At 38.3% G+C, this 23,374-nt stretch overlaps 3 protein-coding genes across 17 annotated transcripts; 2 read left to right on the forward strand and 1 right to left on the reverse strand.

Moving 5' to 3' along the window:
* The first annotated feature begins 1,883 nt into the window (after positions 1–1,883).
* LOC122712949 (major facilitator superfamily domain-containing protein 6) lies at positions 1,884–9,384 on the forward strand. Of its 2 annotated transcripts, none has more exons than XM_043933010.1 (11): positions 1,884–2,620; positions 2,942–3,443; positions 3,525–3,908; positions 3,972–4,093; positions 4,167–4,392; positions 4,458–4,592; positions 4,687–4,956; positions 5,074–5,332; positions 5,507–5,800; positions 5,881–5,987; positions 6,260–9,384. In XM_043933010.1, the coding sequence occupies exons 1-11, from the start codon at positions 2,208–2,210 to the stop codon at positions 6,374–6,376; spliced, it is 2,829 nt and encodes a 942-aa protein (XP_043788945.1). In that variant the 5' UTR covers positions 1,884–2,207; the 3' UTR covers positions 6,377–9,384. The 2 variants fall into 2 exon arrangements, with proteins under 2 accessions (XP_043788945.1, XP_043788946.1); XM_043933011.1 differs by having other exon boundaries at positions 5,881–5,940.
* LOC122712950 (double-stranded RNA-specific editase Adar) lies at positions 6,353–17,725 on the reverse strand. Of its 14 annotated transcripts, none has more exons than XR_006346432.1 (8): positions 17,116–17,725; positions 16,867–17,032; positions 14,559–15,389; positions 14,084–14,469; positions 13,674–13,968; positions 13,443–13,550; positions 7,675–7,783; positions 6,354–6,484 (listed from the first exon to the last, which is right to left on the reverse strand). XR_006346432.1 is itself a non-coding variant. In XM_043933016.1 (8 exons), the coding sequence occupies exons 1-7, from the start codon at positions 17,392–17,394 to the stop codon at positions 13,185–13,187; spliced, it is 2,247 nt and encodes a 748-aa protein (XP_043788951.1). In that variant the 5' UTR covers positions 17,395–17,725; the 3' UTR covers positions 6,469–6,487; positions 13,175–13,184. The 14 variants fall into 14 exon arrangements, 9 of the variants coding, with proteins under 9 accessions (XP_043788951.1, XP_043788950.1, XP_043788954.1 ...); XR_006346431.1 differs by having other exon boundaries at positions 13,360–13,550; XM_043933016.1 differs by lacking the exon at positions 7,675–7,783 and adding an exon at positions 13,175–13,283 and having other exon boundaries at positions 6,469–6,487; positions 13,360–13,550.
* Positions 17,726–18,641: 916 nt separating this feature from the next.
* On the forward strand, positions 18,642–19,909 carry LOC122712951 (general odorant-binding protein 83a-like). The gene is made up of 5 exons (XM_043933022.1): positions 18,642–19,103; positions 19,179–19,236; positions 19,340–19,534; positions 19,630–19,694; positions 19,775–19,909. Exons 1-5 carry the CDS (start codon positions 19,050–19,052, stop codon positions 19,799–19,801), a joined length of 399 nt encoding a protein of 132 aa, XP_043788957.1. The 5' UTR covers positions 18,642–19,049; the 3' UTR covers positions 19,802–19,909.
* Positions 19,910–23,374: the final 3,465 nt, after the last annotated feature.

Genomic DNA, 23,374 nt, shown 5'->3' on the forward strand with positions numbered 1-23,374 from the left:
TGAACCTAGCGTGCTCCCTTCCGAGCTTTCATACTTGAACTTTGAAATAAGGCCAAACCGCGTTTGCGTCACGAGATTTTTCAACATGGATCTTTTTCCTTTTTTGTTTAAATTACCACCATGGCTATGAATGATTGGTGGTTAACGATTCGTTGCTTTCCTTTTTTCTTTTGCAGAAGAAGAGATTATGTTCTTGCGTTCTCGATCATTTCCGTTTCGTTCGATAAATTTAACAATGACACGATGTCTCCCTTTTCCAATGTTTCTTACTACACTTACGCGTCGTATTTTTGGCAAGGATTGAAAAGAAAAAAAGAAAGGAAAATAAGTCTTCTCGAACGAATCGAAATAATTCGCGTCCCAGCCACAGTTTTTATCACATCATCGAGAGAAAATTCACACAATCACGCGTGTGCATCGTGCTCTGCGCCAAGATACACGATTCCTCGATATCAGATGCGTCATTCTCTAACGAATCTCTCGAATGGAAAATGGAATCAAGCTGTTCGAGAGAACAACGACCCTTTTTTTTTCGTTCATTTCGTTCACCTCTCGTGTATCGATAATTGTACTCCTTTGATTACAATTAAAATTATTTATATGGCAGATTGCGGAAATGTTGGTGAAAAAGAAACGTTTGGGTTGACAAAGTTGCAAGACGCCCTTGTTGCTGCACGCGATAAGAACAATCGAACGAAACGCTCTACGACTCTACTCTATGAGATAAAAGAAGGAACGTTGGTTGCGGGTCAAGGTCTCCGACATTCAACGCACGTTCCTTGTCAGCACGGACAGGGTTTCCCTGAACATCTGTCTGGAGACTCGACGAGGCGAAACTTTCTTCTCATCCGTTTCATACCTCGGTTGATAACCTTTGGAAAAGCAAGAAAAGAAAAAAAACAGATTATTCATATTTTGTATTCATTAATTAAACAGGTCAATCGATATCTACGAAAAAAGTGGATAATAGAAAAACCGAGAATGAAAATAATAAGCAAAGATACGCGTGTATATCGTTACCACATGCTTGAAATACCGGATATCCGGTATATACTACTCAACTCGATGGCGTAAGAATGATGCAAGAACGATGCAACACAAAATATTGTCGAAAATAGGAGGGGGAAAAAAAAACCTAAGATGTCACGATTGGATTAGTGGGCGAAGGGTTTGAGACGCGTTTAACCTACGAACAATTTTCTTTGAAAATTCCGATGAATCTACTCCGTGCAATCCCTGATAAACTTGAACTACAAATTTTTATCCTTCGTTTCTTCCATCTTCCAATCCTTACGTTCGTCGTTTCCAATTAAATTTCAAATTTCTTCCATTTCCATCATTAATTACAAATTATTCTACAAATCTCGTCCAAAGTTATCATTTAAAAAATATTATATCACGAGCGATCGTACAAATGAACAAGTTTTCGTCCAAAAAACTTTCCTCGATCCTCCAATCTCCTTACGTTCGTTTCCAATTAAACTTAAAATTTCCTCCATTTCCATCATTAATTACAAATTATCTTACAAATCTAGTCCTAATTCATCATTTAAAAAATATTATATCACGAGTGAATGAATAAATTTTCGTCCGAAAAAGTTCCTCGATCCTCCAATCCTTACGTTTTCAATTAAATTTAAAATTTCTTCCATTTCCATCATTAATTACAAATTATTCTACAAATCTCGTCCAAAGTTAATATCATTTAAAAAAATATTATATCAATCGCAACTCGTCGATAGGGGCGCCCATCGCTAGTGGTTGTGTCACCACCGGTCGAGACTATAGGGTGCGCAAGGGGATGAAGTTGCGCGGGCGCACTGTCAGGACTATCGATTTCGCGAGCACGGCGGTGGCACGGCGGTTGGCCATCGATTCGACGCTCGTCGTAAAAGGATTGTAGCTTCGGCGATCACCGAAAGGGCGACTCGACACTCGAGACACGGACGAATCTCTTTTTCTCTCTCTCGCTCTCTCCCCCTCTCTCTCCCTCTCTCTCTCCCCGTTCGACTCGAGAGGAAGTTGTTGTCGGTGGAAGGCGGGGCCCGAATCGGTCGCGGAACGTCCGATCTTTGCGTCTGGATCCTGGACACCAGCGTCTGGACGTCGATTCGTGGACAGTGTCGTTCAAAGTAGTGTTTCGAGGGGGAGTGAAGTCGATCCAAGTTGTTTAATCGCGTTTGGCCGAGTCAGTCCCCGAAGCAGTCATGCAGAATTATGGACACGAGGATTACGATTACGGGGCAACGGAGGGTGGGCAACAACAGGAGTCGGGTGATGGTAGAACGTTACCACAGGTGCCAGGCGTGAGGCCCATGGTCGACCCCCATGCCCACGGCGAGGTCGACCCAAGCCTTTATCCCCAGGCGAAGGAGGCGACGCACAAGATCCGTGGAAAAAGCGACGTGATCGAGTACCTGTTCGGCTCCGTGGATCAAGAACTGCTCACGGTGAAGACGTTCTATTTCTTCTTCTACTCGGCGTTCGGCTCCCTGTTCCCGCTGATGGGCGTCTATTTCAAGCAGATGGGGATGAACGCCGGCCAATGCGGCCTTCTGATGGGGCTCAGACCCTTCATCGAATTCCTCAGCGCGCCTTTCTGGGGCTCGTTGGCTGACAGGTGAGAAGTTCCCACTTTCGATATTCGATATCGACCCTCCAATTATAACTGAAAAGTCGATTCTAATTATAAAAAGAATGTTTTTCCCGTGTCTTCTTCTCTTCCTGCTTTTTTTTGGTCGATCAGCACGTGTAAGCAGTTTTTCTCAACTCGATATAGTCGATTGTAGTCGAGAGAATAAAATATTGCGTGGATTATGCAGAGTCGAGAATGCTTCAACCCTTTATCGATTCGTTCGGTTCGAGGGTAATAAGAATTGCACAAGTTCCAAATTTATCTGGATACGGAAGTACGACATCGATTTTCTTTGTTTGCTTTCAGGTGGCAGAAGGGTAAATTGATCTTTCTCGCCTCCCTCTCTTGCTGGATCATCTTCACTCTACCCCTAGCCTTCATGCAACCACCGGCCACTTCGTGCATGGTTAGAAGGAACAGCACCGACTGGTTGGAAGCGCCGAATCCGAAAACTAGGATAGTTAAACGATCCACCAGCCTCGAAGACTTTTATCGTCAAAACGACGAGGAATGTTTAGAAATAGCGGACAACGTCGTGTTCGAGAGATTGCGAAAGGACACGAATCTGGATCCGTTGACGGCGCTCCGCTCGCAAACGAGGAAGGAGCACGAGAAGGGAAATTACGACAACAACAGGTTTCGAAGAGAGACGCAACAAGGATCGACCGAGGACAGCCCTGTGGAGGATCTAAAGTACAAACAACTGGTGTTCGAGGAGAACGATCCCGAAGCGAAGACCATCGACTTCGAAACTTTGCAAAGGAAAAACCGTCCCGCCGACGTGCTCGAGTACAAGCGTTTTCTCAACGTGAGTTTCTTACTTTTCAGACATACGCATACGCGAGAGAGGAATTTTTCTCGAAAAGGGGAAACGCCACGTTTATTCCAGAATCAACCTTTGGACGACGGGAAACCGCCGAAGAAAGCGTACACGCATACCAAAACCAGGGTGAAACCACCCCCCACCAAGGTGATGGTGAAACGAGACGCGAACAAGGAAACTTGGACGGAGAACGACTCGAGCGTGTTCGAGCCTCGGCAACAGTGGTCCACGATGAAGAAACTGCGAAAGATGTCTTTGGACGAGGACGAGGAGGAGGAAAACGAGAAGGAGAACGAGGTGGAACCGCCATTGGTCAGGACGAAACGATACGTCAGGATACCTCACTCTGGCCAGAGCCCTCACACCGTGTCCTACGCAGCGAATTACAACGAGCAGGAGAACAAGGGTTGGGTGAAACCTCTGTTCAGCTCCATCGTGTACAGATTACCGGTACGAAATCCATATTTTCTTTTCTCCAACGATTAATCGAACAAGTAATCCTCGTTTGTTCAGGATATCCAAAAAACCTTCTTCCTCCTGTTGTTGCTGGTGATAGTCGGAGAATTCTTCTCGGCCCCCGCCATCACTCTCGCGGACTCCGCTGTGATCACATTGCTAGGCGAGGACGCGGATAGGTAAAACGTTCCATCCCGTTTCCGTCCAGATCTCTTTGCATCTCTCTCTCTCTCTCTGTCTCTCCCCGCGCAGATACGGTCACCAGCGAATGTTCGGCAGCTTGGGCTGGGGCCTGGCCATGTTCTTCGTGGGCATCGCGTTGGATCACAGCACCGCCTTCTCCGAGCATCCTTGCGGCCCAGACGCAAGGGAGAAGAACTACACGATCTGCTTCGCGATCTTCAGCGTCCTCATGGGCGCCGCTCTCATCACCGCAACCCAGATCAACTTCAAGTACGACTTCCCCATAACGGAACCGGTGAGCGACCTCTGATACATAAAATACACGTAATTATTATTAATCGTCCAAATAATTTCGTGCAGGAAGTGGAGAAGCCTCCCGCGGAGCCAACGAGGGAGGAACAGCTGCAGAGCCAATTGTCTCAGCAATTGAATCTACCCAGTCTCCAAGACTCGTCGGCAGCGGTGAATCCAAAGCCGCAACCTCCGGAAGACAAGGTATACTTCGCGATCCTTGATGATCCTTAAAATGATTGATCCGTTCCGCGCTGCGTGAAAAAAGGGATTCTTGACAATTTGTATCGATTTCCAGACGAAAATGTTCGCCCAAACGATGCGAGAGATCCCGGAATGGGTGACCGTGTTGAAGCAATTCAAGAATCTCAAATGCGCTTCCTTTCTGTTCGTCGCCTGGTTCATGGGCTTCGGTATCGGCTTGATCTTCACCTTCCTCTTCTGGCACCTTCAAGATTACGGTGGAACACCGACTCTCTTCGGCGTCGCCTCCGTCATCAACCATATTTCCGAGATATTCGCCTACTTCTTCAGTTTCAAACTGATCCGTCAGATCGGCCACGTGAAGGTAGCTCAACTGTGCTCTTTAAGAGGGAGAAGAATTTGCAACAATTTTTGATTTTTGCCAATTTTTTTTGCCAATCATTTGTAATTTGTCGCTGAAGCAGGCGCGCACTGGTTTCAGGTATTGTGCATGGGGCTGGGGGGGAACGTTCTACGATTCCTCTACATATCCTGGCTCACTATCCCGTGGTGGGTGTTGCCGTTCGAGTTCATTCAAGGGATAACCCACGCGGCGGTCTGGGCAGCGTGTTGCAGCTACATCTCTCACAACACGCCTCCTCAACTGCGCACGAGCGCGCAAGGTGTTCTTCAAGGGATCCATCACGGTCTTGGCAGGGGATGCGGGGCTGTGATCGGTGGCATGTTCGTAGATGCTTACGGTGAGCTACTTTCGCTCTTTCGCTCTCTTCGTCACAAAGGAAAGAAAGAAAGAGAAAGAAATTCGATATCGATTCGACTTGAATAAATTATTATTCATAAGGGACGTATATTCCTTAAATAGAATGGAACAGAAGAAGAAATTCGAGAGAAAAATGTTCTCTTTTCCGAAACAGGGACAACTGCCACGTTCAGAGCTTACGGCCTCATTTGCATCGTGGTCCTCGGCGCGTTCATCTTCATCAACTTCTACAGGAAGGACACCGGTTTCGTGTCCGAATTGCCCCAAACGGAGGATCCGCACCAGGTAGCGGAGGCCACCCACCTGGCGCCGCACGGCGTACCCAGCAACGCCATCCCTCGTGCCCTCAGCTCGACCAGATTACACGAGCTTGCTAATCAGGAGACCGGGTACGGGGCTACTTATCAGACCACGGGCGGAAATCTCGGTGTACCAGGTGCGAATGGCGGTAAGTGTATGTCTTTGTTATTATCGTACTTCTGTTTAATCTCTATCGTGAGTAATCGGAGAAATACATTTGCATACCAGGCCCAGTGAACCCGACGAATCCATTTCTGAACAGCGGAGGCGCAGGCGAATATAATTACGGTATGACTGGCAATGGAGGGGACGAGTATATCCGTAGGAGCTTCCAGGTTTAGTAAAATCATTTCTAACTAAAACGTCTACAAGAAAGACGTTTGTTAGAAAAAAAAAAAAAAAAAAAAGGAAAAGAAAGAAAAAAAGAATAGACAGATAGAGAAAACTTCTACGCAAGGCTATACTCTCTGAGCGAAAAACAATTTTTTTTCTTTATTTCTTTTCGTGCCCCTGTTTCATTATATACAATCATCGCCGGTATCTCGATCCGGGAAACGAGTTATATTTAATCTTCCCCTTGTCTTCTTTTCATATGCTCCCCCCGCAGCTTTACAATGAGGTGATCAGAGAATTGGACCTGTTTAAACCACCGCCGATAGTGACCCATCTACACGCTCAACAACCATGCACCAACCCTTTCCATCAGGACGACTACGAGTGGTAACAGTCCGGGATGTTCGATCCCACTTGAGGTGATCAGGATGCTCGTGGAACGTTGGTCGGTAATCGGCTCGTTCACCGGAGAACCAACGAACGAAGGACCAGCTTCGAAGTGCTAGGCAGAAGAAATTTTTACGGTCAAGCAGGCTCGATTAACCTGGAAACCCCTTGGTGCCTCCTTGGAGGAGCGACGATACCATTCCTTGCATTTTAAATTGGAAACGTTTGCTAACTAACTCATGGGATGGAAATTGCTTTCGACGAATCAATCTCGTTATATATAGAGAAGAGAATAATAAAGAATAAAGAAAATTCGATCGATAAGCGATCGAAGTAGATAACATTAAAAAAAAAATATATTGACCGCGAGACTGATCGATAGAACGACGAAAAGTGCCTGTTCCCCGAGATGTTGTTGTTTACGGTTAAATATTATCGAGAGGATCATTTCAGAAATGATAATCGCAAAATAAAAGATGTCGCCAGATGCGCTCGTTGGGGGCACCAAAGGGTAAATTTCGACGAGATTAACGTCCGCGAAACAGTCCGCGAGACGAAACTCCTTACATTGCGCAGCGAACGACCGAAACTCTCGAAAAGAATCTCGAGTAGAAGGAGACGTGCCATCCAAGGTATTTCGTTAGGGGCGTGACAACGATCTAACGCGGCACGTGAGAAATCGGCGACTTTTCGCACGCGACATTTTCACAAATTTTCGGCTACGTGGACGAGATAAATTCACGATGGTCGCGCGCCACGTGCCTGGATCGTCGGAGAGAGTTTTAAACCACGATGTACAGACGATGATGTTTCGAAGGTTAATACGTATCTATCTCGCGAGATATAGCTGACAACGTGTAGTAAGGCACGACACGATCTGCGGGGTCGCTTCAACGAAAACTCGTTATCCTTATGCAAAGAAGACTCGCATTCCACGGTATCGTTCGAGCTATATTTTCTGAAAACGAGAGAAATATTCAGATCGATCGAGGAAGGAAGGCTGCCAGTTTCTTATCGATGCGCACGATCTTCTATTTTCAGCGGGATATAGAATGGAAAGAAAAATAGTTGAGGCGAGATAAAATTCTTGGGGGAAATGGAGGGTAAAACTCGAATCGTACCGTGTCGTCCTCGAATGCAAGCAGCTCGATGTAATTATTATCGTGTATCTTGACGTGCAAATCTATTACTCGGCTTCTCTCGTTTCGTTACGAATCTGATCATTGTTAACGCGTTAATCTATTATTCTCGGCCAAATCGTCACGAGAATATCTAGATTATAATTATATTGTAAATACTTATTATTCTCGTTTCTCTCGCGTGTGAATTACAACCAACTTTGACTCTTCTCTCGTTCACCAACGTTGTTTTCCGTTTTCTAGGCTGAACGTTGCTCGTTGCGTGTTGTATCCTGTAAAATGTTTCACACGTACTGTAATTATATTATTATTATTATATTATTACTATTATTATTATTATTATTATTATTATTATTATAGTATATCGAGTAGTCTATCAAAGTACAGTTTTATTAAGTAAACATTAACACGTTTAATCCCGTGATATAGGTGTATGATAATTGTTAATTATGGAAGAACTGATTAAGCGGGTCCGTGATAAAGCGTGGGCCGAAAAGCTCGAGATAATTATTATTAATATTGCGCCTCTGCCCGAATCGACATCGAAATTTATGTTCGAGTTACACCTCCTCTTTATCCTTAATTTTCATTTTCCGCAGCAAACGCACTCGATTCCATCCTTCTTTCGATGCGAAAGAAGCTTTTGAAATTGAAAGAGGCGCGTGTTCGTACGTTGAACCGATTCCCTCGAATCGAGGAATCCAATCCCGATTTAGAGTTTTCCACGTCTCGTTCGATTTGATTCGGGTAAACGTGCGCGAACAGCCTAAAACGAATCTCATTTCCCGAGGCACAAGCTAGCACGTTGATACCTTACATATTCATACATGCATACATACATACATACGTATACATAGCGTACGTACGTACGTATCTTATACGAGATTTACAAATCGTAAGGCATGTAGAGTTTCACAGAGCGTCACAGTGCTTTTTAGCTCGGTATCGCATTAACATTATCGCTACAATTACATTAATTAAATCGTAATCGTGTATGCGAATGAACGAACACGTGTCGTACACAGGGGGGTGGTGTTTTGTTTACTCGTTTCGATCGTTCCCCTGGACTGAACACTGGTTTTTTCGAGGACACCTTCCACCGAAATCAAGTAGATAGTAACGGCCGTATATGCCAATAATCGTAATCGTGTTATCTACTTAATAACCAATAATGTTAATAATCGCGCGATGGAAAGAAAAAAAAAAGAAAAAAATGTAAAAAATATGGATTCGTCTCGCGAAAAATATGCACCTGCACGATACACAATGGGATCACTTTATCGATTAATCATCGAAACGCAATATAGAGAAATGGTCGAATAAACACGGATGGATTGATGGTTTCAACGCTTAGAAATAATCGGTCGATCATACTCGACTCGCATGATTTAAACACGATTTTATTTCGTTCGACATTGCTTCTAGCGGTCCATTTGCTTTCGTAGATTTAAAAAGAAAGAAAGAGAAGAAAAAGAAAAAAAAAAAATAATCGCCGTCAAGCCTGTTAGATTTGTTACACTGTTACACACGGTATCCGGTGAAAGGCGTGCTCGAACTAAATACAGATAAGTTATCAGTGATTTGTTTCGCGTTTCTTCGACAACAAGCTCGCTATTAAATCGAATACGATTCTTCGACAAGCATACATTGCAAGTCACTGTCAACAGGACAACAATCTTGAACGATGTGTTTTACTCCAAGTCTTCCTACCACGTAAATTTAAGCGATATGAAATTTTGGCAAGAATTATTCTAAATGTGAATAATGAAAAACGTAGGAACTGAAGGGATATTATTATTCGGATATATTGTAGGGGATCGTAGCATTGCTACGTCTTACGAATTAAGATTAAATCAATCTTACTACTATCGAAGGAAACACGGTGGATTTTAATTTTAATTTCACCTCTGTTAACATCTCTCTCTCTCTCTCTCTCTCTCTCTCTCGATTTTCTTTCTCTTTTTTTCTCTCTTCTTTTTGAGCGACTTTGCTCGAGCATACTTTTCACCCATATATATTTCGTAACAGCCACCGTAACTAAAATGGAGGATATATATATGTTATAGGGATGAAAATGCATGAAAAGGAACATTTGGTGAACTCGATACATATCATATTTGAAATTGATGATTAAGTAAAAGAAAAAAAAATCGATGTAATATTCGAGGAACAGTCGCTTCGCACGTGGTCGCTTCGTCTCGCTCGATATTGTCGCTCGAACGATCGATAAATTATTCTTTTAGTCCCTGATATTTCTCGAAAGATAAAGAAACACGATGAGATCGCGGATTGAGAACACGTTTAGATCTTTTATTCTATTTATATGTATTACGCTATCATCGCGTGTCTTTTACAAGTTCCTTTTTTTTTTTTTTTTTTTTTTTTTTTTTACTGTTTTCTTAACAAGTTCTCGCGTTCGACAAGACTGAAGTAGCTCAAATTCGATTCAGTCGTTTTCGCTGTTTATCGACGAGCTGAAGAGTTCATTGAATTCTCAAGAAAGAAGGCCTGTCGAGGGATTCATGTGCGAAGCGCGATAAACGATAGCTGTACGATAGGTACAGCGTCATTAATAGACTATTAACAGAAGAAGAATATATATAATATACAGTAACGATGTAATTAATATACAGTTTCAAAAAAAAAAAAAAAGAGGATGGAATTTTTCTTTTATCCTTGCCCTTCGTTCATCAATCTGTCTGTATAAATATAAAGTAAATTCGTAATATATATATATATATACATATGTATATTAATATTCAGTATTTATATATAATTACGATTTTAATTTGCGCAAATGATAAAGTGGCATTCAAGGCTATAAAGCAAGTAGCAAAAAAGCATGCATTTAAAGAAATAAAAAGAATAAAAATATTAATTTTCTATAAATTACGAACACAAATTGTATTTTCCTATCTGGAATGGATATCAAAAAATTATAACGCATATGATATAATTTATATTTATGCTATCTCTAAAATGACGCAATATCGGCTAAAATTTCGAAATGTACGATAAAACGCATATGAACAATTGTAACGATGATCAAGCATTTTATTCTCTTTTTTTTCCCTTAATTTTTTTCCCCTCTTTCGTTCGAGATACATTCTAAAATTTAATAGGGATGATTGCAAGATAACGACCAATATTTGGTAAATAAATGGTAATTTATTTGATATTCTTTGGCCTATATCGATATTACTTATGAATTAGAGAGTTACAACTAGAGGCACTAGTCAAGCTTAAATTCTAGCCGACTACGAGAGATCGTATTATGATCGATATTTCTAAAACTATATTTTCCCCGAATCGGAGAAGAATCGAAAATCGTGTCAAAGATTGATTTATTGAACTAGGACTAATAAAATTAATTAATAGCTATTATGCTCACTCCAAGTTTCTGATTACCGACCACTAATATGGTATTTCTATCGGATCAGTGTGTATAATGTAATATATATTATACATACGTATATATAAAGTGTATACGCGACGTGATTCACAAAGATAGGTGAAAGATACGGAAGAGTCAAGAAAAACCGATTACTTTCTACATAATAAAAATACTATCATTCTAAAAATTTAAAATACTGTCGTAAAACTTACTAATGATTTTATACGATGTGAGAAAACGATAAATACGTGATTTTCAAATTTGTCTTTCGTGTCACGTATTTTTGGCGATTTTTTTAAAATGTATTCTTTATCTATGATACTATTTGCGTGTACACCTGCCTTTTTTCTTTTTTTCCTCTCTTTCTCTCTCTCTCTCTCTCTCTCTCTCTTTCTTTCTCTCACTCACTCTCTCTCTCTCTCTTTCTCTCTCTTTTTCTCTCGATACACCACAAATTAATTCCGTAAATACAGTCGATCCAGATTAAAAAGATTATTTTTACGAGTGAAATGCTAATTTGGTTATTTTGGACGAAAAAGTTAATACATACTATATGTAAGTAATTTAAATGCGTGTTCATAAAGATTAAATTCACATTTAATATATGCAAAAGGCAAGAAGCAAGCAGCGAAATGCGATTATTCATAAAATTTGTTCTTTTATACATAAAGCGCCAAGAACACAATTAATCGTTGGTGACATTACATGTCAATATAAAGAATTATAAAAATTACATTAAACAATAATAATAAAATTTATTAAAAATAAGCGAACATCGGTTAAATTAGCTTATCTTTGGCATTATATTACGTTTGGTTCCGACTTGTTACTAAATATTTTTACACCGATGGAATCATTGTTTAAAAAAAAAGGAATGAAACGGAAATATAACGATATACAATATCGTCAAATAAATCTTAATAATTTCTTATAATAAATAAAATTCAATAATGCTATCATATATGTATATTTTTTTTTTTTTTTTTTTTTTTTGAAGTTTGATTGCTTCTAATACTAGTAGGAAATACTGCAACGAAATTAATTTGTACATCTGTCGAGTTTCTCATGCAAAACTGGACCGACACCGGGCAGTGTGTCATTACGGCAGAATCGCATTAAGTGTATAATACTGGCACAGTGAGGCAATGATCTTAGGATTCTCTAAACTATTATTAATGTATTAATATATTTCTACACTCACCATATAATTCATCCATACTTTCACGCTAATTCTTAATCACACAGTTCCTCTATCATTTGTTCCCTATAAAAACCAATAATAACAACGTCGAACTGTCGAGGGCCGATTCTTTGTCGACGATTATTATTATTATTATTATTCTTATTATTATTATTATTGTTATTATTATTATTATTATAAAAAATAATCCAATGCTACCCCTTTTTAAAAGAAAATGAAGGATTTAAACGAAAATAGATACGAAAGAAATTTAATGCGCCGACAAGGAATCGATTCCTGTCTTATTTCGTTGAACTTCGCAACAAAGTATTTAATTTGCGTTAACAATTCTATACTCGGTCACAGCCTTTAGGGATGTAACTTGATGCACGTTATATATCACTGTTACTTCTAAAGCCTAGAAAATATTGCAGGCACGAATAAAAACCCGAGATGTTTTGTGTCAATTTAAATTTTTTTTCCCTCTCTTTACGAATAATTTAGAGTAATTACCAAGAGGTATTTACTTTTTTCCCATTATTAAATATCCGCTTTAAAAATTTCCGATAATAAAACTGATTTTCAGATATGTGTCAAATATTAAAATTGATCGAATTCAATATATACGCAAATAGTAAATTCACAACGTGTAATCTTTCTTTGCCTGATTCGTGTTGCGAAATAAAATTTATTATTTTTTATACATCTACCAGTCTATAAAATTTGTCGAAATTGACATCACACTAATGATTAAGATTATAATTCGAAGTATCGAAAGTTATGATAATCCTATATCTAAACTGAGCAACTATCGAATCGTGAAACCTTCGACGGCTCGAAGACAAGATAACCAGTAACCAACAAGGGCTCGTGTTTTTTTTTTTTTTTTTTACACTCTGAACACACGATATATACGACAGAATCGTATAACCAAAATCACCAGACATGTATGAGAACCTACGATTTATGCTTTACTGATGCCGCATTCTGCCATATCATAACACGCTGAACGAGTGGTCTAGTTTGCAGTAGGAACTACGTAGTTTGATAGCCGAAAAACTGTATCATCTGCTGAGATCTTATCGTTACCCTGATTTAGTCAGATATCAACTTCAAACATATCTTGTTCGATTGGTTTCTTAACCCAACTGCCTAGATGTGCCTTTACGAAAGCTTCCTTCAACTGATGCTTGGCAAGCTGTTGTAGAGAAAATCGAACGAAATAGTGATGAACGCAATTCGCACTGATATATAACAAAAATATTTCGACTTACCGAGTAATTCTGTACGGAAGATTTTGCATCTAAATAATGACGACACTGATTTTTATCAGCATCTTCAATAGTATTAAGTTTACCTAATAAGTTGTAAAATCTTCTGAACAGCCCTTGTTTTGATATTCTAGAAGGTTTTCCTAATTCGTCTTTTCCAGTAGTACAATTTATTACTTCAGCTTCTGATTGACCTATAAAATATATCAAATTATAATAGAATTCCTCATATACTTTTTCTTTTCTTTTCTTTTCTTTTTTTTCTTTCTTTTCTTTTCTTTCTTTTTTTTTTTTTTTTTTTTTTTTTTTTTTCATACCGATTGTCCAATTAACGCTGTAATTAGGTGCTTTTCCAGGTTGTCTCACCTCTGACGAAGTAATAAGACTCATAAGTGGTTTATTGAGTCTGTATGGAGGCGGTAATCCTTGGATCGTATTTTCAATACGTCCGCAGACCGCCCTATACATATGGCTTGGGTTCAATAGACTGCCAAGAACGATGCTGTGGAAGTAAATTGGCTCGATGAAGTAGCTCAAGAGTGCACCTTGCACACCAAGTACGTTCCACCGAGCTATTTTGTCCGAACACGACATCGTCAGCAGTCTTTGGCCCTGTAAAATGAAGTAAATATTTGCGTATAAAAGAATTCTTTATATAAGAATTGAAGATATTTGCTTCATATTTAATTAGTATATATTTAGTTAGTATATTTGAAATACATCATACCATAAGCACACCATCCCATGTTTGGATACCCTCGCTGCTTTTTACGGGAATGGTACCTTCTCCGGATTCTATTTTAGTTCGCAATTGACCTCTTGCTCTTCGATTTGGATGTTTATCGACGGATTCATTCTCTTCGTGAGGTGAAAAGATTCTTGCATCACCACATGGTGCGGTATTTATGTACAAATGAAACTGAATGCCTTGTTTTAGTTTAAATCCTTTTTTTGCTGGTTCTAAAATAGATTCCGCAGTTCGGTCCTCCGTATGAAGCTCCAATTGTTTATACAAATATTCGCATAAACATCTTCTCGCTACCACTTCGGCATGACAATCATTCAATGCACCACCGCTGACACTCAGATGTTCTCCCGAGACACATTTTGTACCTTTGTTTATTTAAAATAAACAATATAATTTTTTCTTAAATCAATTTTGATTTATAGAAAAAAAAATATTTAGAAAAATTATGTCTCACCAGTTGTTACACATATTAATTCCGCATCTGAACCTTTAGTTTGAACAATTCCAGCTAAAACTTTACGACGAGCATGTTGCGGTTTTGATTGAATTAATTCGCTAAATTTTTGATTCACCATTTTCCCAATTTTATCAGCTAACATTTGAGGTAAAGACATTTGATCTTGCCAGTGGCCACTACTGGGAAAGTTTGGCAAAACGCGAACCGGAAGCGGTATACAGAACGAGGAACTGTGAACGTTCCTTAATTTAGCTAATGCTGCTTTACTAGCCGCAGCTTTTGCTAATTTTTTACTTGGTCCAGTTCCCTCAAATGTTTCTCCATCAATTGTCACCGATATTGTAAATTTTGCATAGCTTTCACCATTGTCAGAAACACATTTATATACTACACCAGGATATAATTCATTAATAAGCGCTACAGGACCTTTTTCTAAAAATTTATTCGTGTTCTTTGGTTCTTGACTTAAAGTTTTAAAAGCATTGACTAGATGATTATCGCGTTCCGTAACATCACTCGTAAAATCTGGTTCAAGGGGAATAGAAGGTTGACAAGTGTTAATAGCTTGATGAACTTCTGGTGTATTTCTAAACTGAACAATATTTCTTAGCGCAAGTTCAGCAGCAGCATGTTTTGCCATTTTCTTAGTACGTCCTTTGCCTTCATAAGTTTGACCATCAATTTGTACTGCTATTGTAAATATTGGAGCATGTGTGGGGCCAGTTTGGTCAACAACCTTATACACTGCACCACTTTTTAATTCATTTAGAGCACATACTGCATTCTTGGGCTGTGGATTCTTGTGACGCTTCTTTGGACTAGATGCACCTAACAAAAATAACAAATATATTAATTTGCTTGAATTATTTTCTTTCAAATCTCTCTTTGTTCAAAAAAAGTTGGACCTGAAAAATTTATAAGGTGATCCGTGTTCTGCTTGTTTCTATTAAAAGGATTATGCGTAATAATGCTAAATATTTAATAACATGATATTGAATCGGTCACTGACCTTCAAATTCCGATTCAGCAGGTCTCTTCAAAATTTGTTTGCAAATGTTTGGCTGCTCCATCTGTGAAGAGGACAACAAGCTACTGCTATGGATTTGAAACAGATTTCTGCACCAAAAATAAACTTAATTAATTGAAACTCACCCCTGTCAGGTGTCCTTCCTGTAATCCCTTTGTGGGAGATAGGGGAATGAAATCACTACCCATGGATATGTTGCAATCTAGAGATTGAAATAAAAAGAATACGAATATGAAAATTGTATACACGATGGTTTATTAAAAAAAATCGATGTGAATTTCATACTTGTTTCCTTGATGTCTTTTTCATCTTTCAACACTGTTAATCCGTTCGACATTTCTTGCCCAACAGATAAATGCACCTAAAAGAAGTTCGTCCCGAAACACTGCACTGTTACATTGATTTTAATTATACTCGTGCCGTGATATGTCCGCAGCGCCACTGCTGTTTTTTTCCTAGACGATACATAACCTAATTCATCGCACGTTCCTTAATCACAAATTTCTTATGCAATCAAACAATACGCGCCGCATATATACGTAAAATTATTTCACATTCACGACGCGAGGAAAAATGTTCAACCGATGTGTTATTTGATTATATATTGATGATAACACACCTTATACGTACTAGCGCAGCTTGTTTACTGCGCAGAGTACTGCGCACACGACAAAGAAAACTCGCGCGGGGAGTCGATTTAAAAGACGAGACACTTCTGCTAGAATCAGGGTAACGATGCGCAAAAAGTTTAAAGTGCAACGAAGACAGATACTTATATGTATATGATTTCTTATTTTTATATTTCTTTCTAAGAATAATCAAAAATCTTGTATCATTATTACAAAAATGTAAAATGTCTTTTCTTTTTTTCTTTTCATATTCTTTAAAAATTTGTCGATATATATTATTATACATAACCAAAATATGCGATTATCATTCACGTATAAAATCATGAAAGGACTACACGAGCAATGTATCGCGTGAAGTTAGAAACAAGTCTCTTTAAAGAAACGTAGATAATTTGATCGATTGATTTCGATAATATTTTCATAAAAATAGGCATATAAATTGGCCAAAAATATCATATGCTTGTCACTGAACAATTTTTATGAGTATATATTCTTCTATACTGTGCTAAGAGACTTTTTTCTAACTTTATATTACAAAAAAACTGAAGAACACGTATCACCTTAATTACACAGCACTTTATCTGTATTTAATAACGAATATATAGAACATATTTATAAAATAATAATTCGAAATTATTTATTAACTTACTTTCTTTCGTTATATTCTTCATTTTCATAATGTATTTGATTATAAAAAATAATAAATCCGGACTAATTTTTTTGGCTAACAACAAAAGTTCATTTAATAAATCAATTGTTAATATACAAAGATCTTCGTGATTGACAGTTTTTTCTGAGTCTGTCTTTCCTTCCTCCTACGAGTAAATTTATAATTGTTAAATTAAAATTAATAAAAAAAAAAAAAAAAAAGATTCAAAATTCTTAATAAATTAATCACCAAAAAATCGATATGTAACGTTACATTTTTTATCATATTCATTTTTTTTTGCACTCTCTGATATATTTTATTTCTACGTTTTATAATTCTTCTTAATTGAGATTTCGTATTCGTTTCAACAGATTCTTTCGTTTCATTAATCCAAAGTTCGTGTGCTTCAAAATTATTAGTTGAATTATCATTTTCAGTGACACAACTAGAAGAGATAGATTCCATCTGTTGACAAGTTTCATCCGATTTCTTCTTCATTGAATCTTTTTTCACTTTCTTCTTGTTCATCGTGTGTTTATGATAGTTCCGAATGTTCGAGTATGCACAAGTGAATCGAATATTTGAATAATCGATTGAGATTTCATACTATGTCACATTTCACAATCGGGGAACATGATTATAAAGTTAGACGAAACACGTGATATAATTGAAAGTAATCTACGTATTATATTATCTAATAATTCGAATACAAAAAATATATGAGATATAACGTGGTGACGAATATTTATTTCACTTTTATATGTTTTTTCTTTTCTATCAAACAACATTGAATCTTAAGATGTTTCACAAGTGTTTCAAGGTACGTGAACTCTACGCTCCTTTGTAAACGATCACTTTCTAAGGCTTCAGGACAAAAACTATAACCGTTAAGACGTAATAGGTCCCCCACCTTATAGTAACTGCGATAGAGGGGATAGAACCCTGTTTGCGAATACGATGAACACGAATATATAAACATGAGAGATACACATAAATGGTATTCTTCGTAATATTAAATATTACAATTTATATATTACATTTCCAAAATCCGGAAATATTTTTCCTTTATTGTTATGTTTAATTGAGGTTACTTTAATTCCTTCTAAGGAAATAAATATAATTTTGATATTATAGCTTCTAATATAAGTTTTTCTAAGCGTTATTCTTTTGTCTTTGTAACGTGATCACATACATTCATATACATTGAATCCGTTTTTAACGGTTTCTAGCGGTCAAATTATTTTTTCGTTTCGTTTGAAAAATATACAAATAACGTTATACTTTTTTTTTTAAATATTTTAAAATATTCATATCCATGATAAACAATGTAAAATAAAATAAATTTTTAACGATTAAAAATTCGAAATCGAGCCTAATTTAACAAGATTTAACAAGAACGAAAACGAAGAGTTCTTAACGAAAGGAACAACGAACGAAACGCACAAAGGAAAAGAATATTTTTTAACTGAAATATTTCAGTTGATCGAAGACGTATCTCAACGTTATCCTGGCTTCCAGGGGAAAAAGTTCGCAAGCTTTTTGTTCGTTCTACGGAAGACAAATTGACTTACTCCGCGACAGACAGAATAGTAAAATATTCATGGGATTCAACGTTTCTTTGAAAAAACTCGCGAGTCGTTCAATTCTTCTTTTTGCATTTCTACAAAAGAGAAAAAGAGAGAAGGAGAAACAGAAAGAAATCCTTCCACTTTTTTTTCAACACCTAAAATTTTCTCAATGCGATACGCGTCATTTCCGACATATGTAGATACATTTCGATTTATTCCGTGATTTCCTTGGATCTTGATAACGTATGATTAATACGTTATCGTTCGAAAGCTTTTGTTGTACACGATATCTCGATTTTCTATATCTGACAGATTATCTTAAGGATGGATGTACAAATAAATTGGATGTACGATAAATCGATGTTGCATCCATTCTAACACGTGGTATAAGATTAATAGATATATTAATCATTAATTAGCGAAATGTTTTGAGCTGGATTTCTTGATTAATCGCCAAACGCAACCACGAGCCACGTTGATCTATACAAACTTTGACATTTATGCGAATGGTCGGATAACAATTGGTTATTGAGTTGATAAGGTCTCAGTTGGAATCTTGACTTCGAGGCAGTTTCTATATTGTTTTTTTCGTGAATCGAGAAAATCAGGGGAAACATGTTCAAAAATTATCATTTCTTTTTCATACTGGTTATAACCTTAATTTTCTTGGTAAGCGAGGATTCTTTATGAAAGGATCGAATAAAAAAAAATTTCTTTCAAAAGATTCGCGTTCCCTTTTTTCAGTATTTCGGCGAGGCTGACATTAAGAAGGATTGTCGCAAAGAGTCGAAAGTTTCATGGGGTATTCTATTGAGCTTTAATAATTATTAAAAAACTCAACAAATTTCCACTCAACTTGGTTAATTAATTAATTTAATTAATATTCTCTCCTCTCAACGTTACAGTGGCGTTGAAAAAGATGAAAGCTGGAGATATGGAGCAGGACGACCAAAACTTGAAATGCTACTTGAAGTGTTTCATGACGAAACATGGTATTCTGGACAAGAACGCAGAAGTGGACGTGCAAAAAGCACTTCGGCACCTTCCACGAAGCATGCAAGACTCGACGAAAAAATTGTTCAACAAGTGTAAATCTATCCGTGAGTGTTCCAAAATTCTCTTTTTTCCATCTCTGTATAGATTTCCTCTATAGAATAATTATCCTATATATATATATGTATATATGTATATTCAGAAAATGAAGATCCTTGCGAGAAAGCCTACCAATTGGTTAAATGTTACGTGGAATTTCATCCCGAGGTAAGTTCGAGAATATATCCGAATTTGAACGCACATTCGTTCCCCGGAAGACGAATTCTTATGTTACATTCGCGTTACAGGTTTTGCAGACCGTCCCTTTCCTTTAAAACTCCTCACTGAGAGAGTGATAGCCGCAGGGGAAACGCTCGAGTATATTCAAGAAAAGGAGACGAATTCCGTTTTCGCGTAATTATATATGCGATAAGAAATAAAAAAAAAAAAAAAAAGAAAAAAAAGAAAAAAAAAAGAATAGAGAGCTAATACAAGATTCGAAGTTGAATTGTAATTGGGGGAGGAGGGGAAGGGTGTTCACCTCATTTATCACGAACGTTATCAAGAGAGAGAATCACCTTGTCGAAGGAGGAGGAAGTTTCATTTCGCGAGGTCTTCATCTCCGCTTTTGTTGGGGGAGAGATTTATTCCCTCCTGTATACGTAAGCGCAACAAACCGGAAGGAAAATCATTCAACGAGTGATCGAGCGAAACTTCCGACGACATTGCATTTTCATCGAGACATTGGCGTCTCGCGGAAATTAACTTTCACCAACCGAGCCATTCTTCTCGTTCCTTCCTCTATGTACATATATATATATATATTCCAACTTGGTTTATGCGTCGACGTTTCTCAGAAATCGGTATTAATGAGCGATACAAGTTTTATTATAAGAACGGGAAATGGCACGATAAATCCTCCACGCTTCGTCCTCCATGAACCTATGACATACGATTTTATCGGAAGAAAGAATTATTTTATTTACAAAAAAAAAAAAAAAGAAAATTGTGTCTAAGATCAAGAAATTCAAATTCAATTTTCAATCTCTCGCGAAGATATCGAACGAGTGTAAAATTATTCTTGGCCTTATTCCAGCGCGTCTTTAAAAAAAAATTATTCCTCGTCCACGATTTCGACATTCGTATTCAAAGATTTCGTTCGAATCGAAGTTCAACCCTGTTGTCGAGGCGAAGAGACTCGAGAAACGCGAAGGCACGAAATACACCCTTTCCCCCCCTGTCACCGCTATTACCATTTCCCGGAATGACGATAATCTATCCTGTCGAACGGAAGAGGAGGGAACGAAAGAAACGTTTCTTTGGGCAACGTAATGCGCACGTGCCGGCCCTAACCGACTTCTGAAAACGCGGCTTAGGTCGCGTCTATATATTCCCACCGTCGTTGGAACTGGGTCACAGTTCTGCCCATCGGGGGTATTAAAACAATCCCTAAGCTCTCCGCTTGGCAAAGGTGCGGGGTGGAAGGGTGGGCGGGTGCCAAGGGAAGGGGCAAATAACACGGCGAGGGAGGCGAGCGACACGCGTAGGAGAAAGAGCAAGGGTGAAAAAAAAAAAAAAAAAAAGAGAAGAGAAGAGAAGGTGATGCCGAGGTCTGGTAAGTGGCGGCGAAAAACTAGCAAGGTTAAACAACAGGGAGACGATCATAATGATGCACCACTTTTCCTCGACTCGACTTTTCTAAAGGTGTGATTCGATCGAAGAAAAACTTTTGTTTTTCTATAATTCGGGATACGTTTGTGTATTTTGTATATCTTCGCTTGGCAATTTGCGTGATTCGGGATTCGAGGAATTTCGATAATTGTAAACGATCGAAAAGAGTAGAATTATTTGTATTATAATATAGTTACATCAAAAAATCGTTGAATCGTTCCTTTTCTGGATCAATCTTGTCTCTTAATCGTTCGATTGATATAATTGTTGTGATAAAATATGAGAAAGTGACGATATACAATGATCCAGTCTCAGGTATGCAAGATTTGTCGAAATAAGATCGAGCCTATTGAAATAAAATTTACGTGCTGTCACATTAATTTGAAATTAATGTTTCACCGTATATCGATAGTAATTTCGTTTAATTTTATACGATCTATAACGAAAGAATTTTCCAAGGAACGTAACCAGTTATATATTTTTTAAAATACTCGGACATCACGAAATATGTTAATGATTTTAAACTTTTGACCAATGATGTACACGTACCATGAGTACGCGAGAAAATTTTTCAACGACCTCTCTTACTTTTATTCTTTATTAACGCGCGTCACGTTCTGAAAATTGTGAGTCTGTTCAGTGGGTGAAATATAAAATACTGGACAAGAGGAAACGACCATACACCCTGCTGCCGTTCTGGAGAGGTTCATCACGCGAATTACGCGATATCTTTACAAAGTATCGTTATTAAAGCGAAGAAGAACAGTTAGGTGGCGAGCTAACTTCTGTGATCCGAAGGGATCCAATTCTCGGTCGTCGGATTAATCCGAGTGCACGCTCGTTTCTCGATTCCTCTCGATCGTATCCGTCCTCTTTTATCCTTTTATCTCGTTGTTCGTACGGATGTGAACTTCATTCGTGTTTCCATCCATTGAAAAAAAACAAGGTGGTCCATTCTTGGTCCGGGTTCCAAGCGAGGAAAGTTCGAGTTCTCTTCTTCGATGATATGTTGTATCGAGTCGCAAGGTCTCGCTCGTGGTCGGCCGTGAGAGTGCAGAAACTTCAACACTTGTTCCACGTCTTCTCGACATCCGCGTTAAACGGAGAGTCGATCAGAGGATCGTCTGGATAAATTTCGAATCGTCGTACGATCGTAGAAGGATTTCTCGATGGCGAACGACGATCGAAGTTTCGTCGAAGATTAACGATGGATCGATATCTACGTCGATCGAGAGATATATGATTCCCTTCGAACCGAGGGGAATCGGCGATCCAATATTTGAAAGATGTGTCGAAGTCCCGGCAGAGTTTTGCGAAACTTTGCAGCTGCTCAAAACTTTTGGTTTGCCGGTGTCCGTAGCGAGTGAAAATTATGATCGTGAAACTTTCCCGAAAAACGTTCCCCAATTTCGAATGTTTCCGAAATATAATATATTTTGGAGGAATGGGATCGAGACGATACTCGAGTCATCTTCTCTTTACAATCTCTTCGATTCGTGGAAAAACGGTAATTCACTACAGTTTTTTTTTTTTTTTCATTTACTTTTGAATAGAAAAGATAAAAAAGAAAAAGAGAAAAAGAAGGTTATCGCCGTGGCAATGATTCATGGCTGGTCGGTAATCGATAAACGGGGCACGCGTACTACGTGACCCGCTGACGGTCAAGAAATCCCTATCGGCGATTAACCGTGAAAAAATAAAATGGAGGGCAATCACCGATGAAACGCTCGATCGTAAAGCTGTGTACTGTGTAAAGGATGGAATTGAAGAGAGAGAGAGAGAGAGTCAGAGAAAAAAAACTGACTTTATCACCGGTCAGAGCGGAGGTAGATATTCGATTCGGTGGCTAGTCGGGGATGGTGGCGTTACCTGGCGCCTTTCCAACAATGTGTTCACGCTTTTTACCTCGCGATAAATTCGCGTCTGATGCATCGATAGTCCAATAGTTTCCTTGATTGATCATTCGCGACGACCATGAGATCATTTCGCTTCCATGCGAAACTTGTCCATCATTTCATTTTTCCTTCTTCAAGATGGATCAAGATTCGAACGTTACCTGGGGCGAACCTGGCAATTGAAAGAAACGAAACAAATTTCAATTTTGTGTCTTGGGCTGTTTATGAAGATACAAGCGAGATTCTTTCTATTCGAACATGACGTAAATCAAAAATTACACATAGCTAATTCTTAATTATGATTAATGAGACTAATTCGATTTACGCCTATATTCATTTTAA

This window comes from Apis laboriosa, unplaced genomic scaffold (genome assembly GCF_014066325.1).
Source record: "Apis laboriosa isolate Shangri-la unplaced genomic scaffold, ASM1406632v1 scaffold21_cov150, whole genome shotgun sequence".
Lineage (NCBI taxonomy): Eukaryota > Metazoa > Arthropoda > Insecta > Hymenoptera > Apidae > Apis > Apis laboriosa.

Bases quoted from the DNA above. Each gene is read 5' to 3' on its own strand.
- LOC122712949 (XM_043933010.1), top strand. From the start codon at position 2,208: ATGCAGAATTATGGACACGAGGATTACGATTACGGGGCAACGGAGGGT. The intron at 2,621-2,941 runs GTGAGAAGTTCC...GTTTGCTTTCAG, and splicing joins TGGGGCTCGTTGGCTGACAG to GTGGCAGAAGGGTAAATTGA. The intron at 5,333-5,506 runs GTGAGCTACTTT...TTTCCGAAACAG, and splicing joins CATGTTCGTAGATGCTTACG to GGACAACTGCCACGTTCAGA.
- LOC122712950 (XM_043933012.1), bottom strand. From the start codon at position 17,394: ATGAACAAGAAGAAAGTGAAAAAAGATTCAATGAAGAAGAAATCGGAT. The intron at 15,390-16,866 runs GTAAGTTAATAA...TATTTTTGTTAG, and splicing joins GAAGAATATAACGAAAGAAA to GTGCATCTAGTCCAAAGAAG. The intron at 14,470-14,558 runs GTGAGACATAAT...AAATAAACAAAG, and splicing joins ATTAATATGTGTAACAACTG to GTACAAAATGTGTCTCGGGA.
- LOC122712951 (XM_043933022.1), top strand. From the start codon at position 19,050: ATGTTCAAAAATTATCATTTCTTTTTCATACTGGTTATAACCTTAATT. The intron at 19,104-19,178 runs GTAAGCGAGGAT...CCCTTTTTTCAG, and splicing joins TTATAACCTTAATTTTCTTG to TATTTCGGCGAGGCTGACAT. The intron at 19,535-19,629 runs GTGAGTGTTCCA...ATGTATATTCAG, and splicing joins CAACAAGTGTAAATCTATCC to AAAATGAAGATCCTTGCGAG.